The sequence below is a fragment of the Neophocaena asiaeorientalis genome, unplaced genomic scaffold (assembly GCF_003031525.2).
Source record: "Neophocaena asiaeorientalis asiaeorientalis breed wild unplaced genomic scaffold, Neophocaena_asiaeorientalis_V1.1 scaffold79, whole genome shotgun sequence".
Lineage (NCBI taxonomy): Eukaryota > Metazoa > Chordata > Mammalia > Artiodactyla > Phocoenidae > Neophocaena > Neophocaena asiaeorientalis.
This window is the reverse complement of record NW_020175402.1, coordinates 5,179,736-5,192,994: the sequence shown is the minus strand read 5'-3', so window position 1 is coordinate 5,192,994 and position 13,259 is coordinate 5,179,736. Positions and strand designations below refer to the sequence as shown.

The window sequence follows — 13,259 nt, the reverse complement described above, 5'->3', positions numbered from 1 at the left end:
TTGGAGCTGGGAAGCTGTTGTAGCCCAAGGGCTGGGGTTTCTGGCGTTCTCCAGGTAGTAGAGAAACGTTTGCATGGGGATTCTTCTCAGGTTCCATGGTCATGTTCTAGGTGGAGGTCATAGATCAGAAGGGCTCCACGGCAGATTGGGTTACGGGAAAAGCAGCCCCCTGGCAAAAGTGCAAAGGACCGGGCTCAGATGCCAAGTCCCATGCTCCTGGCAGGCTGAGGACCAGTCTTCCCCCAGTCTCTAGTCCCTCCCAGCCTGCACAGCAGGGACCCGGAAGACAGGCACTCTTCGTGGCACTCTACGCTGTGTTCTACACACACTAATGTCTCTGGAGATCCTTTCTTTCAACAGACCCCGCAGGGGGCAGGGCCTGCAATCTGCAATTCCCACCTCTGCCTTCCTTAGCCCTGGCCTGGGCACACACACACACACGTGTGTGTGTGTGTGTGTGTGTGTGTGTGTATTTATTTATATATTTATTTATCTATTTATATATCTATTTATATATATATTTATTTAACTCTTCTTTGCGGCATGTGGGATCTTTGCATGCGAACTCTTAGTTGTGGCATGTGGGATCTCGTTCCCCGACCAGGGATCAAACCTGGGCCCCCTACATTGGGAGTGCGGAGTCTCAGCCACTGGACCACCAGAGAAGTCCCCTGGACACACATCTTACGAGTGCCTGCTGTGAGCAGTCCACAGTGGTTGGCGTGCACAGGGGCACAGGCTGTTCCGGAAGCGGCCTGTCTCAGCGGTTGTGGCGGGAGAGGAGGGAGGGAAGAGGCCGAGTCCCAGGCCGCTAGGGAGCGGTGCTGCCCCAGGGCCGAGGGTGGAGCTTTCCCTGTCGTCCAGGAAAGGGCTGGGCCCGGCCCGTATACATGTGAGGGCAGGAGAGAGTGACTGCTCGTGCTCTCCTGCGGAATCCGGGTGGTGAGCACTGCCTGACCGATTCTCGGGATTCCCCCACGTGACTCTGAGTCGCGGATCACCGGATGCCCAAGATTCCCTGGACCCCAATCCCCGATTTCAGATCCTCAGGACCTTACAAGTCAGAGGCCGGATTTCGCCCTGGACACCAGATTCCCAAACGGGACCTCCGGCCGGACTTCGGATCTCCAGATCTCCAGATCTTCAGATCCCGTAGGAGATTCCCGATCCTGACCTGATTCCCGATCCCGAGATCCCGGTATCTGTTGTCTCTGGCTCCTGTCCCGCCCTGGGTGCCCAAAGCCCGGCGCCCGACGCCCGAGCGCCCCCGCATGGCGGGGCAGTGCCTGAGGTCCGGAGCCGCGGAGCGCGCCGGCAGCTGCTGGCAGGACCCGTTGGCCGAGGCGCTGAGCCGGGGCCGGCCGCTCGCGGCGTCCCCGGGCCGGGGCTGCGCGAGAAGCCGGCCGCTTAGCGTGGTATACGTGTTGACCCGGGAGACGCAGCACTTGGCGGAACCCGAGACTGGAGCCGAGGCGGAGCCGCTGCCTCTGCGCTGCCTGCGTGAGGCCTGCGCGCAGCTCCCGGGACCGCGGCCACGACCTCAGCTGCGCAGCCTGCCTTTTGGGACCCTGGCGCTGGGAGACACCTCAGCGCTCGATTCCTTCTACAACGCGGGTGAGCGCTCCTGGGGGCGGGGCGGGGCGCTGGGGCGGGGCTTAGGGTCTGGGGAGGAGCCGAAGGGGCGTGGCTTGGCGACTCCCGGGAGATCCCGAGGTGTGGGGTGTAGGGGGCTATGCGGGCATAAAGTGAGCTAAAGTCTAGGGGCTCGAGGCGGGGCCGTGATAAAAGTGGAGTTTAGGGGATCTGGAGCACGGCCGGACTCGGGCAGGGATTTAGCGGATCCAGGCCTGGCTCGTGGTTCAGGGCTGGAGCTTAAGCACTCTGGAGTCGTCACCGTGCCTAGGGAGAGGCTGGGAGCGGGGCAGGGTGTGGTATCTCAGGAGTGGGATTGGAGAACTCAGCCTCGGGATGATCTCGCACGGATCTCATGACGGAGAATCCTGGGAGGTGGAACTTGGACTGGGGAAAGGAGCCGTAACATGTGGGCCTGGAATTCAGGGGTCCTAGCATACTACCTCCGAGGATCCGGCTGGAGAGGCAGAAAGAGAAGTGAAGGGGACCAACTGCCCAACTGCACTGGATTCTAGGCGAGGGAGCTTGGGTTATGAGACCCCAGTAGTTCCGAGAGAATGCGCCGAGCTTGCGGAGGGGGGGGGGGTTGGAGGCGGAGCAGGGTCGTTCGGGGGCGGGACCAGAAGGCGGCTATTCCCGCGCGGGTCACCCCGCCCTCTCGCCATCCCGGACGCCCCGCCCCCGATACTTATTTGTTCATCCAAGAGTCCAGGAACCGTACTTGCAGGATGTCCATAAAACCTCAGCCTAAAAATGAAGGCTGACTCGACCTTGAGGACAGAGACACACAGAGTCACAGACTCACAAATTGTACATATCTTGATTCACATAAACTGTCGCAGACAGTATCACACACAGAGATACAGACACAGCAAGCTGCACACACACACACACACACACACACATACACACACACACAGAGGCACAGTGTTTGTACACACACAGGGCATGTGTGTATACACATGTGTATACACACAGCACACTGCTTGTGCCAGCCCCTTTCAAGAGACTGGGTTGAGAACCCAGGGAAGGGGACTTTTATCTTTGCACAACTCCTGCCTCTCAGATGGCCTGGAACAGGCTCCAGACTGGTGCACAGCCTCCCCTTCTCTGTGCCCAGTGTCCGCAGGCTCTGAACAGTGGGATGTGAGTCATAGCCCGGGGAGCTCCACTCCTTTCCTTGCAATACTATAGATATAATTTCTGTATGAGCCAGAGGGACCCTAAAAGGGGGAAACTGAGGCCCTGCTGGAGTCACAATGGGAAGGCAGGTTGAGCCAGGATGGATCCCCAGGCCCCTTCCCCACAAGCTGGGCTTCAGGGCTCAGGGCCCCCACCTGTGTGCCCGCAGATGTGGTGGTGCTGGAGGTGAGCAGCTCCCTGGCGCAGCCCTCCCTGTTCTACCACCTGGGTGTGCGGGAGAGCTTCAGCATGACCAATAACGTGCTCCTCTGCTCCCAGGCCGACCTCCCTGACCTGCAGGCCCTGCGGGTAGGTGGCCAGCGGGCTGGTGGGGGCCGGCACAAAGTTGGGGTGGCCCTACTCAGAACACCAGTATCTGAATGTCTGTCCCCCGCAGGAGGACATTTTCCAGAAGAACTCGGTGAGCAGAAACCACCCCTACTCCAATGTGCCCTTTGACCTCCATTATGACCTCTGACCTCCACTATCTTTCCTGGCCTCCTCATTCCTCTCTGACCTCCCTAGTGCCCCCTGACATCCATGTGACCCTTTGTTCCCTGTGGTCTCCCTTCATGAAGTGTGCCCCTTCCCTGCTATTTTAGTCCCCACTGGTGCTGACCTCTGACCCCCTCACTGCCCCTCTCTAACCTGGTACTGACCTCCACTGATTCCCACCTCCCTCCTACCAGGATTGCGTTGGCAGCTACACGCTGATCCCCTATGTGGTGACAGCCACTGGTCGGGTGCTATGTGGAGATGCGGGCCTCCTGAGGGGCCTGGCTGACGGCCTGGTACAGGCTGGGGTGGGCACCGAGGTGCTGCTCACACCCCTGGTGGGCCGGCTTGCCCGCCTGCTGGAGACCATGCCCACGGACTCCTGGTAATGGGGGCCCTCAGCAGGTGTACCAGGAGGAGGCTGGTTGAGGGTACAGGGGGCTGGGGCTGAAGGGCGAGCCCGGCCATTCTCTCTCCCCCCCTCCCCTGCCGTGGACGTTAGTGGCTATTTCCGGGAGACCATTCGGCGGGACATCCGGCAGGCGCGGGAGCGGTTCAGCGGGCAGCAGCTGCGGCAGGAGCTGGCTCGCCTGCAGCGGAGACTGGACAGCGTAGAGCTGCTCAGCCCTGACATCATCATCAACCTGCTGCTCTCCTACCGTGATGTGCAGGTGTGTGGTGCTCAGAGAGGCGGGCAGTGAGGGCAGCGGCATTCAGTGTCGGACAAGCCCGAGTCCAGCTCCTGGACTCACTTGCTCACTGGTGGCTTTGAACAAATTATCTGACGTCTCTGAGCCTCGGTTTCCTCGTCTGTAATAGGGGACGATCTTGTCTCCCAGGGCAGCTGGGAGGCTGGGGCACACAGTGGGTTCACCGTGTAAGGTGTGGTGTCTACACTACCTGCTGGGCCTGAAGGAGGTGTGCAGAGGATGGTGGGTGGGAAGATGGGGTGTCGGGGTGGGAGGGGACGCCAGCTCAAGGTTTACCTCAGGGTCTGTGGGCCGATGGGACCCACGAGAGGCCAACAGGCCAGGGCATGCTATTCCCTCCTGCAGGACTACTCAGCCATCATTGAGCTGGTGGAGACGCTGCAGGCCTTGCCCACCTGTGACGTGGCTGAGCAGCACAATGTCTGCTTCCACTACACATTTGCCCTCAACCGGTGGGTAGCAGAGCAAGGCTCAGGTCGCAGCATGTGGGAACATGGGTCTCTGCTGTGCAAAGTCATTGCTGTCTGCAATCACTGCTGTTCAGGGAATTTGCTGACCAAGGTCACACTGATGTCAAATGGTCCCTATTGTTCTGTTCTTGCTGCCCAGGGTGGGGTGGGGTGGTGGCGCTGCCCTTGGAGTGGTCACAGCTATCCAAGGTCACTGCTTCTCAGAGTCACTGCAGCTAGAAGTCACTTCCATCTGGGATTGCTACCTCTAGAAAGATCAGAGCTGACCAGAGTCACTGCTATTCTGGGTTCATGACTGTCAGGCCCTTGGAAGGGTCCCTGCTGTTTAGGGTCTGGGGGTTCCTAGACAGAGAGTGGAGGCAGGGCCATCAAGTGGGTTCCCAGCCTTCTTCCCCTTCCCCTAGGAGGAACAGGCCTGGGGACCGGGAGAAGGCACTGGCTGTGCTGCTGCCACTGGTACAGTTTGAGGGCTCAGTGGCACCTGACCTATATTGCATGTGTGGCCGTATCTATAAGGACATGTTCTTCAGCTCCGGCTTCCAGGATGCTGGGCACCGGGAGCAGGCCTATCACTGGTAAGGGGCCCAAACGAGTGGACAGTGGGCTGAGCTAGAGGGATGAGGAATGAGGCTGTGGGCATCGGTCCAGTCCCGTGTCCCCCCACCCTTACCCCAGGTATCGCAAGGCTTTTGATGTAGAGCCCAGCCTCCACTCGGGCATCAATGCAGCTGTGCTTCTCATTGCCGCTGGGCAGCGCTTTGAGGACTCCAAGGAGCTCCGGCTCATAGGTGAACCCCAATCCTGCACCCCTATCCCCTACCCACAGGAGCTCAGAGGGGCCTGGGGAGAGGGCAGGGAGAGAAGACACTGGGCTGGAGCTGAGGCCGACCACATCCCCTTTTGGACCTGTTCTGCCTGAACCCACCCCGGTCCTGGGCCCTCGTGAGCCCTTGAGCCCACAGCTGTTCCTAAGCTCACACCTGTGTTCCTTACACACTGAATTCCACGTACACTTGTTCCCAAACCCTTACCTGTGCCTGAGCTCCTACTCCCACCTGAGATCTGGCCACACCTAAGTTTTTAGCCATTTCTATGTTCCTGCCCACATGAATTTTGTGGCCTACACCTGGGCTTGGCCCAAAGTTGTAATCACATTCAGTACAACCCATGCCCCTCCCTCCCAGGCATGAAGCTGGGCTGCCTGCTGGCCCGAAAAGGCTGTGTGGAGAAGATGCAGTATTACTGGGATGTTGGCTTCTACCTGGGAGCTCAGATCCTTGTCAATGACCTCACCCAGGTGGCACTGGCTGCAGAGCAGCTGTATAAGCTCAATGCCCCCATATGGTAGGTGGCCCCTTCTGTGGTGGTCCTGGGCTGGCCTGGTCTGTCAGCTTCTGCACCTATATCCACTGGCTTCTAGTCTGAACCTCTTTCAGGCCAGTGCCCATGGCACCCAATGGCCACATTCTGGCTGCATCCAAGCCAGTCTACTCTCCCTGGCAGTGCTAGCTGGTGCCTGGGCTGAGTTGAGGACAAGGTTGTGTCTGCAGGTACCTGGTGTCTGTGATGGAAACCTTCCTGCTGTACCAGCACTTCAGACCCACACTAGAGCCTCCTGGAGAAACCCCACACCACGCCCACTTCTGGCTCCACTTTTTGCTACAGTCCTGCCAGCCACTCAAGATGACTTCTCCCCAAGGGGAGCAGTGCTTGGTGAGGCCCGTGGGGTGTGGGACCTGGGAGAGGGGCAGGCCCCTTTTGACCAGCCCCTCTCCCCTGTCATCTGCAGGTGCTGGTCCTGGAGATGAATAAGGTGCTTCTACCGGCCAGGCTGGAGGCTCAGGGTACCAACCCGGTGAGCACAGTGACGGTGAGCCTGCTGGAGCCCGGTAAGCAGGTGATATCGCCGGTGAGTCACCCCCATTCACATCTATGCACCCCTTCTCTCCAGCCTTTCCCCCATCCCCAGACCCCTCTCCCGGTCCCCACACCCCTCTTGGACCTTTTTCTTCTCACAGGACGTTCCCTCCAGCTGGACCTTCCCGGTGGCCTCCATCAGCGGTGTCAGGTGAGAGGGGAGACCTGGGGGAGGTCGGACGGGGGCGGGGGCGGCGCTGCTGGGCTGCCCGGCTCACTGGGGTTCTTCATCCCTTCCAGCGTGTCGAATCGAGACGAGCGCTGCTGCTTCCTCTACGCGCTTCCCCCGGCTCAGGACGTCCAGCTGTGCTTCCCCAGCGGAGGGCACTGCCAGTGGTGCGCGCAGCCCTTCGGGGTCGGGGTGCTCTGAGGGCAAGGGTGCCCGGGGTATTGAGGGAAAGGAAGGGACATGTTCCCTGGGTGCTCTCGGCAAAGGGGTCAGTTTCCGCCCAAGGTGCCCCTCCCATCAGTCTGATCTCCGCCCTCAGGTTCTGCGGGCTGATCCAGGCCTTGGTGAAGAATCCGGACTCCACGGCGGCCGCAGAGGAGGCGGAGGGCGGAGGGGAGGTATTGGAGGTGAGGAAGGGGTTGCTGGGAGCTTGAGGAGGGGGAAGGGCTGAGGGCCCAGCTGAACCCCGCATCTCACCCGCCCCCCAGTTTGATTATGAGTACACGGAGTCGGGAGAGCGGCTGGTGCTGGGCAAGGGCACCTACGGGGTGGTGTACGCCGGCCGTGATCGGCGCACGCGGGTGCGCATCGCCATCAAGGAGATCCCGGAGCGGGACAGCAGGTTGGGGGCGACGCGGATGCCCAAGTGGTCGAGCCGAGTGCGCTGGCTCACAGAAGCGAGAGTACGAGCCCAGTGGGCCCAGGCCTGTGCGCAGAACTGCAGGGACCCGGAGGGCGGGCTGTGGTCTGGAGGGCATGTGGGCTGGGTGATTAAGTTGCGGAAGGTCAGGGGCGGGGGTGCTGGTGGGCGGGGCAGATCCTGGGGGCCTGCCTTGCTGGCGCTGGAGTTGGGTAAGCATCTCTGCCCCAAACTGGCCTGTTCTTTACTCCCTACCTGCCCCCAGGTTCTCTCAGCCACTGCATGAAGAGATCGCTCTGCACAAACGCCTGCGCCACAAGAACATCGTGCGCTATCTGGGCTCAGCCAGTCAGGGCGGCTACCTCAAGATCTTCATGGAGGAAGTGCCTGGAGGTTCCTGCCCTGTGTGGGACGGGAATGGAACTGGAGTTGTGGGGCATGGGGCTGGAGCCAAGCAGGGGTGGAGAACCCTTCGGGAAAATGAACCCTAGCGTGTGTGGGTAGTGTAGCCCAGAATTAGCTGAGGCAGTGCAGTTGGGTGATGGAGTCTGGGCCATGGCCTGGCCTTTGAGCAGAGCTGTGCGCTGGAGTAAGTGGGTGCCAATTATGACCTTGGACTCATCTTCCCAGGCAGCCTGTCCTCCTTGCTGCGGTCAGTGTGGGGACCCCTGCAGGACAACGAGAGCACCATCAGTTTCTACATCCGCCAGATCCTGCAGGGACTCAGCTACCTGCACGACAACTGCATCGTGCATCGAGATATCAAGGTCAGCGTGTAGCTGGCTCACCCTGGTGGGGAGTGGGGAGGAAGAGATATGGCCCCAGACAGAGGCTGACAGTTTAGACTAAGTGGACAGACCCTTTGCAAAGGGTTGGGGAATTCATCAAGAAGGTTCCCTAGAGAAGGCAAGAAGTTCAGATCTGAAGCTAACTTCCAGAGGGGGATAAGTGGGATGGCAGGGGGAGGAGGTTGACAGAGGCACGGTAAGGCCGGGAGTCCCAGGAGTCAGGGTCTCGGGATAGAGTCCAGTTCTGGCACCAGGAGCCCAGCCTGATGTCTGCTGAGCACAATGTCCACTCTACTCAGGGGGACAATGTACTGATCAACACCTTCAGCGGGCTGCTCAAGATTTCCGACTTCGGTACCTCCAAGCGACTAGCCGGCATCACACCCTGCACTGAGACCTTCGCAGGTAACAGGGGGTGGGGTGGTGAATGGGGTTGCTGACGTGGGGCAGAGAACTCTTGGGACCTTCCAGGGAATGCTGTTTCTCCTGGGCATGGAGTTAGAGTCCTAATGGGGGATGGAACCCGGGGCAGGTGATTGAGCCAGGGGTTAGGTGATAGAATCTAGAACTGGAGCTTGGATAGCTGATGACATTGAGTTTAGTCCCTGAAACGGAGCCCAGAAGTGTTGATGCGGGCCAAAGGTCAAAGCGGATGATGCAATCCAGGTTAGATGATGGCACCTACTGTGGACGATGGAGCCCACGAACGTGACAGAGCCTGAGATGGGTGAGGAGACTCAGGATAGATGTCTGATGACCAGGGGAGGTGGTAGGAACTGTTCTGGATACTAAAGTTCAGGGTGAATGCAGGCGGCCAGAGGATGACAGAGCCCCCTGCCACCCCCACAGCGCTACTGCTCCTGTCCTAGGGACCCTACAGTATATGGCCCCAGAAATCATTGACCAGGGCCCACGAGGGTATGGGAAGGCGGCGGACATCTGGTCATTGGGTTGCACTGTTATCGAGATGGCCACAGGTCGCCCACCCTTCCACGAGCTGGGGAGCCCGCAGGCTGCCATGTTTCAGGTGAGAGCCCTCACGGCCTGGCTTATGAGGTGGGGTGGGGACAGACTAGGCCCTGAACACGTCTAAACTTGTCCCTTGTGTCCCCTCCCTGCCCTCTTCCCAGGTGGGCATGTACAAGGTGCACCCACCAATGCCCAGTTCTCTGTCAGCCGAGGCTCAAGCCTTCCTCCTCCGAACTTTTGAGCCAGATCCACGCCTCCGAGCCAGTGCCCAAGCACTGCTGGAGGACCCCTTCCTGCAACCTGGGAAGAGGAGCCGCAACCCCGGCTCCCCCCAGTATGCTCTAAGGTCCTCAGGTACCAAGTGGGTGGAGGGAGTGGGCACGCTGGGGTGAGGGCAGAGGAGCTGTGGAGGTGAGAGGGCTCAGGGGGCCCCGTGTGACAGCCTTGTCCCTCCCTCAGACGCCCCTTCCGCCAGCCCCACTCCTTTAGCTGACTTGACCTCCCAGTCCCAGACATTCCCGCGGCCTCAGGCATCCTCTCAGCACCCTCCCAGTCCCCCCAAGCGCTGGCTCAGTTATGGGGACACCAGCCAGCTCCGGTAAGAACCCAGGGTCCTGGGGTGGGTTTGCTTCATCTGGTTTTGTCCTGGTACGTTCCCTCCAGAAAAAGCCCTCCTTGGGGACTTGGGCACTTTGACCACTTATAAGGATGGCATTTGGTGCCCTCCTCCCAAATGCTCTTACTTATACTTGTTGTGTCCTCTCAATGCTGAGTGAGCTCATCTCTTTTGTCCCTGTGAGGTGGGCATAAAAGTAAAAGCCAGGATTCAAACTCTGGGGTGGAGGTGGCGGGATGGTGTTGCCGCCCACCCTCCAACAGCCGCTCTTCACTGCACCCAGGGTGCCTGAGGAGCCTGGGGCCGAGGAGCCCGCGTCCCCTGAGGAGAGCTCGGGGCTGAGCCTCCTGCACCAAGAGAGCAAGCGCCGGGCCATGTTGGCAACGGTACTGGAGCAGGAGCTACAGGCCCTGGCAGAGAGTCTGTGCCTGGAGCAGGAACAGGTGGGCGGCTCGCCCCGGCCCCCCCTGCTGGTCAAGCACCGACAGGACTCCTGCTGAAGGCCTCCCCCGTCCCTCCGCCCCCCACCCCACCGCGCCCCGCACCCTCCCACCAGCATCTCCCCCAGCTCAGGCGGGAATACTCGCTGATGACCTCTTCCTCCTCAGGGTTCCCATCTGGGGAGGAATCATGTGGAACAGCTACTGCGCTGCCTCAGGGCGCACGTCCACACTCCCAACCGCCGGCAGCTGGCCCGGGAGCTGCAGGAGCTGCAAGGGCAGCTTCGGGCCCAGGGCCTTGGGCCCGAGATTCTGCAAGGACCGCTCTTCGCCTTCCCGGATGCGGTGAGGGAGCTTTCTCAGTTAGGGCTGCCCAATAAGAGGTAGTGAGCTCCCCATGCTTGGGAATGTACAAGGACTTGATGTTGCAAGATTCCATGTCTTCGCCGATAGAACCATCGGGAAAGGGACATCGGCGCAGTCCTAGCTTCTCAGCCCCTCCTCTGATCCCAAGCCCGCCCACCCCACTTGCCTCCGATAGAAGACTTTCTAGGCCTTTCCAACTCAAGCCCCATCTCTGAAGCTCAGCAGTCTCAGCCGCACCCTTCCTCCTGCTCCAGGTGAAGCAGATCCTCCACAGGCGCCAGATCCGCCCACACTGGATGTTCGTGCTGGACTCGCTGCTCAGCCGCGCTGTGCTGGCAGCCCTGGCTGTTCTGGCCCCAGGTGGGTGGGGGACTGGAGCCTGCCTGCCTGCCTGCCTGCCTGCGGGGCGAGGATGTGATCCTTGGGGGTGTGGCGAACACAAATAGGGCCGGTAGGGGCGTGACCCAGCGCCAAGCAGGGGGATGGCGTAACCAAATGGATATCTCCCAGGCTGACTCTGCCTAGCCCGTGCCCAGAGCCCCGCGTCCTCTGCCGATGTCTGGGGTCCTAAATGGGCATTCTCGCCCTGCCTGAGTTCACCCCACTCGGATTGGCAGAGGCGGAGAAGGAGGCAGTCCCACCGAAGTCGGAGGAATCCAATAAAGAAGAGGAGTCCCAGCAGAAGCAGCAGGAGACCCCAGTCCAGCGGAGCCCGCTCCCAGGGGAACCCGAGCAGGGAACCCCACCTTTGATGGTGCAGCTGGGCCTCTTGCGAGCAGAGACCGATAGGTACAGCTTCTGGGACTCGCCCATAGCCTCTGCAGGAGCTTCACCCCTACCTACGCCCCCTCCATTCTATTGCCTTCTGCCTTCTACCAGGCTACGAGATGTCCTGGCTGAGAAGGAGCGGGAGTGCCAGGCCCTGGTGCAGCTAACCCTACAGCGCGTCAGTGGGGAGGCCAGGACCTGGGCCCTGGCCTCAGAGCCCCCAGGTGAGTGGAAGCAGTCTGGAGAGCTCGAATGGTGGGTGTGAGGCCGCTTCTTGGCAGAGGCATCCTTGGGTTCACCAGCTTTCTCCCTGACAGCTGCTCTCACAGTGGACCATGGCCTGGTGCGGTGGCTACAGGAACTGAATGTGGATTCAGGCACCATCTGGACGGTGAGGGGGCGAGTATTGGCAGTCCCTGACCCCCACCAACCAAAGACTCCAACTATGCCCATCTTTCAGCTCTTCTTACTTTCTCCCTCTGATGCAGAGAATCTCAATACTGAATTAGCACTTTGTATATGCCTCCCATTGGACAGATGAGAAAACTGAGGCCCAGCAAGGAGTGTGATCTGTCCTAGCATGTTGGTAGTAGAACAGAGCTAGTTCCTGGGTCTCTGGACCCATCTGTCTCTGATTTTACCCCTCCCTGTTTCTGTGTATGTGTCTTTGTCCACAACTAGCTACTGAACCACAGCTTCACCCTCCATGCCTTACTGACCTGTGCCACTAAAGATGACCTCATCTACACACACATCAGGTATGTCCTGGGCCCTTGAGGGATAACCCACACATATGGCCTCATGCTGGCCAGATCGTGACACCACCCCCCTAGTTACAGGCCTGCCTGGGTTCCTCTCTGAAAACTATAGGGACCCTAGGGTCCCTTGGGGACAGAGGGGGCATCAGGCAGACAGTGGGTACCAGAGAGAGAGCCCAGGGCCTTCTTCTGCCTGAGCCTCATTGAGCCTGGTGCCCCCAGGGGAGGGATGATATGCCGCATCTGGAGAGCCATCTTGGCACGGCGAGCAAAGTCCACGCCAGTTACCCCTGGCCCGTGGGAGGCTGAATGAGGACATCAGAGACGGGAGGCCAGACCCAAGGATGGATGAATGCAGGAAACACAGCGGCTTCTGACACACCTGCCCCAGGACCCAGGGGCAACTGGAGGAGGCCAGGTGGGTGGGGGGCAGGGTAGGGCCCAAGCCTAGCCCCAGTGGGGGGAACCAACCAGAGAGGTGCCTCAAGCTCACACGGAGTGCCGGCAGGCAGTCTATTAAACAATACTTTTGTACCCTTGGGCCTTGGTGATGTCTGAAGTATGGGGAGGAGTCCTAGGACCAGCTCCCTAAAGTCTTCATGTCTGAGTCCAAAGTTCCTTCATCTGGCCCTCTTCACTTCCCTGCTATCACTGCCCTCCCCACACTCCCACCCTCAAGCCGACATCAGCCCCTTGTTGCCCTCAGAATAGACTTTATTGACTTTAGCCAAGGGCAGGCCGTGAGATGGGGGTCCAGAAAGAGGGGTTTTGTAGGGCTTGTAGGGCAGCTATGTCCTGGGGGCCAGGTTGGTTCTGAGGGGCAGAAGGCCATGCACCCACTCACATGGCCGCTCCAGAAGGGTCTGCCACAGCTGCCTCTCCTCAGGTGTGGAGTCCATCCAGGGCACCTGGAGCCCATAGCTGCTGCCTAGATGTGGGCGGGCAGGGGTGGAAGACACGGTCACACTGGACACCCCAGGTCCCAAGGAACACCTGCCTGTTCCCAGATCACGCACTATCGCCCTCATGTTCTCCGTGGACACCAAAGCTCAGGAAAGGACAGAGAAGTGCCCAGGGCCACATGTCAAGCCCCTGCCTCCTAGCATCGGGTCCCCCCAGGGCTCTGCCCCACTCACCGGTGCCCAGGCTGAGGCGTGTGCCCCCCAGCTGGCGACTGGCCAGGGGCCCATGGTCCCAGAGAGAGAGCTCAGCACAGGCCTGGCGCAGGTCAGCAGGACCGAAGCCATCATAAACCATGGTGTGATTGAACGTGGGGCTGAGGCTGCGTCGCACCACCCTTGTCCGTTGGCGGCTGGCCTGGCTGTCATCAGGCAGCACC

At 60.1% G+C, this 13,259-nt stretch overlaps 2 protein-coding genes across 6 annotated transcripts in view; one reads left to right on the top strand and one right to left on the bottom strand.

Annotated features, from left to right (window-relative positions):
* The first annotated feature begins 911 nt into the window (after window positions 1-911).
* On the top strand, window positions 912-12,423 carry MAP3K6 (mitogen-activated protein kinase kinase kinase 6). Of its 5 annotated transcripts, XM_024766941.1 has the most exons (30): window positions 912-1,614; window positions 2,984-3,000; window positions 3,094-3,123; window positions 3,212-3,235; window positions 3,504-3,694; window positions 3,812-3,980; window positions 4,365-4,471; window positions 4,894-5,064; window positions 5,165-5,277; window positions 5,674-5,833; window positions 6,040-6,202; window positions 6,279-6,398; window positions 6,508-6,557; window positions 6,647-6,742; window positions 6,895-6,982; window positions 7,064-7,197; window positions 7,481-7,621; window positions 7,850-7,982; window positions 8,303-8,408; window positions 8,873-9,030; window positions 9,134-9,326; window positions 9,432-9,570; window positions 9,872-10,031; window positions 10,197-10,373; window positions 10,649-10,754; window positions 11,012-11,183; window positions 11,274-11,386; window positions 11,480-11,553; window positions 11,844-11,920; window positions 12,143-12,423. In XM_024766941.1, the coding sequence occupies exons 1-30, from the start codon at window positions 1,272-1,274 to the stop codon at window positions 12,231-12,233; spliced, it is 3,816 nt and encodes a 1,271-aa protein (XP_024622709.1). In that variant the 5' UTR covers window positions 912-1,271; the 3' UTR covers window positions 12,234-12,423. The 5 variants fall into 5 exon arrangements, with proteins under 5 accessions (XP_024622709.1, XP_024622707.1, XP_024622708.1 ...); XM_024766939.1 differs by having other exon boundaries at window positions 2,984-3,123; XM_024766940.1 differs by having other exon boundaries at window positions 1,272-1,614; window positions 2,984-3,123; window positions 7,481-7,608; window positions 7,846-7,982.
* A 193-nt stretch (window positions 12,424-12,616) lies between these two features.
* The window catches only part of SYTL1 (synaptotagmin like 1), a 7,260-nt gene continuing 6,617 nt past the window's right edge, over window positions 12,617-13,259 (bottom strand). Inside the window, exons 14-15 of the mRNA XM_024766563.1 lie at window positions 13,057-13,259; window positions 12,617-12,848 (exon numbers count right to left, since the gene is read on the bottom strand). Of these exons, the coding sequence (XP_024622331.1) occupies window positions 12,709-12,848; window positions 13,057-13,259 (343 nt within the window). The 3' untranslated portion in view covers window positions 12,617-12,708. The remainder of the gene's footprint in view (window positions 12,849-13,056) is intronic.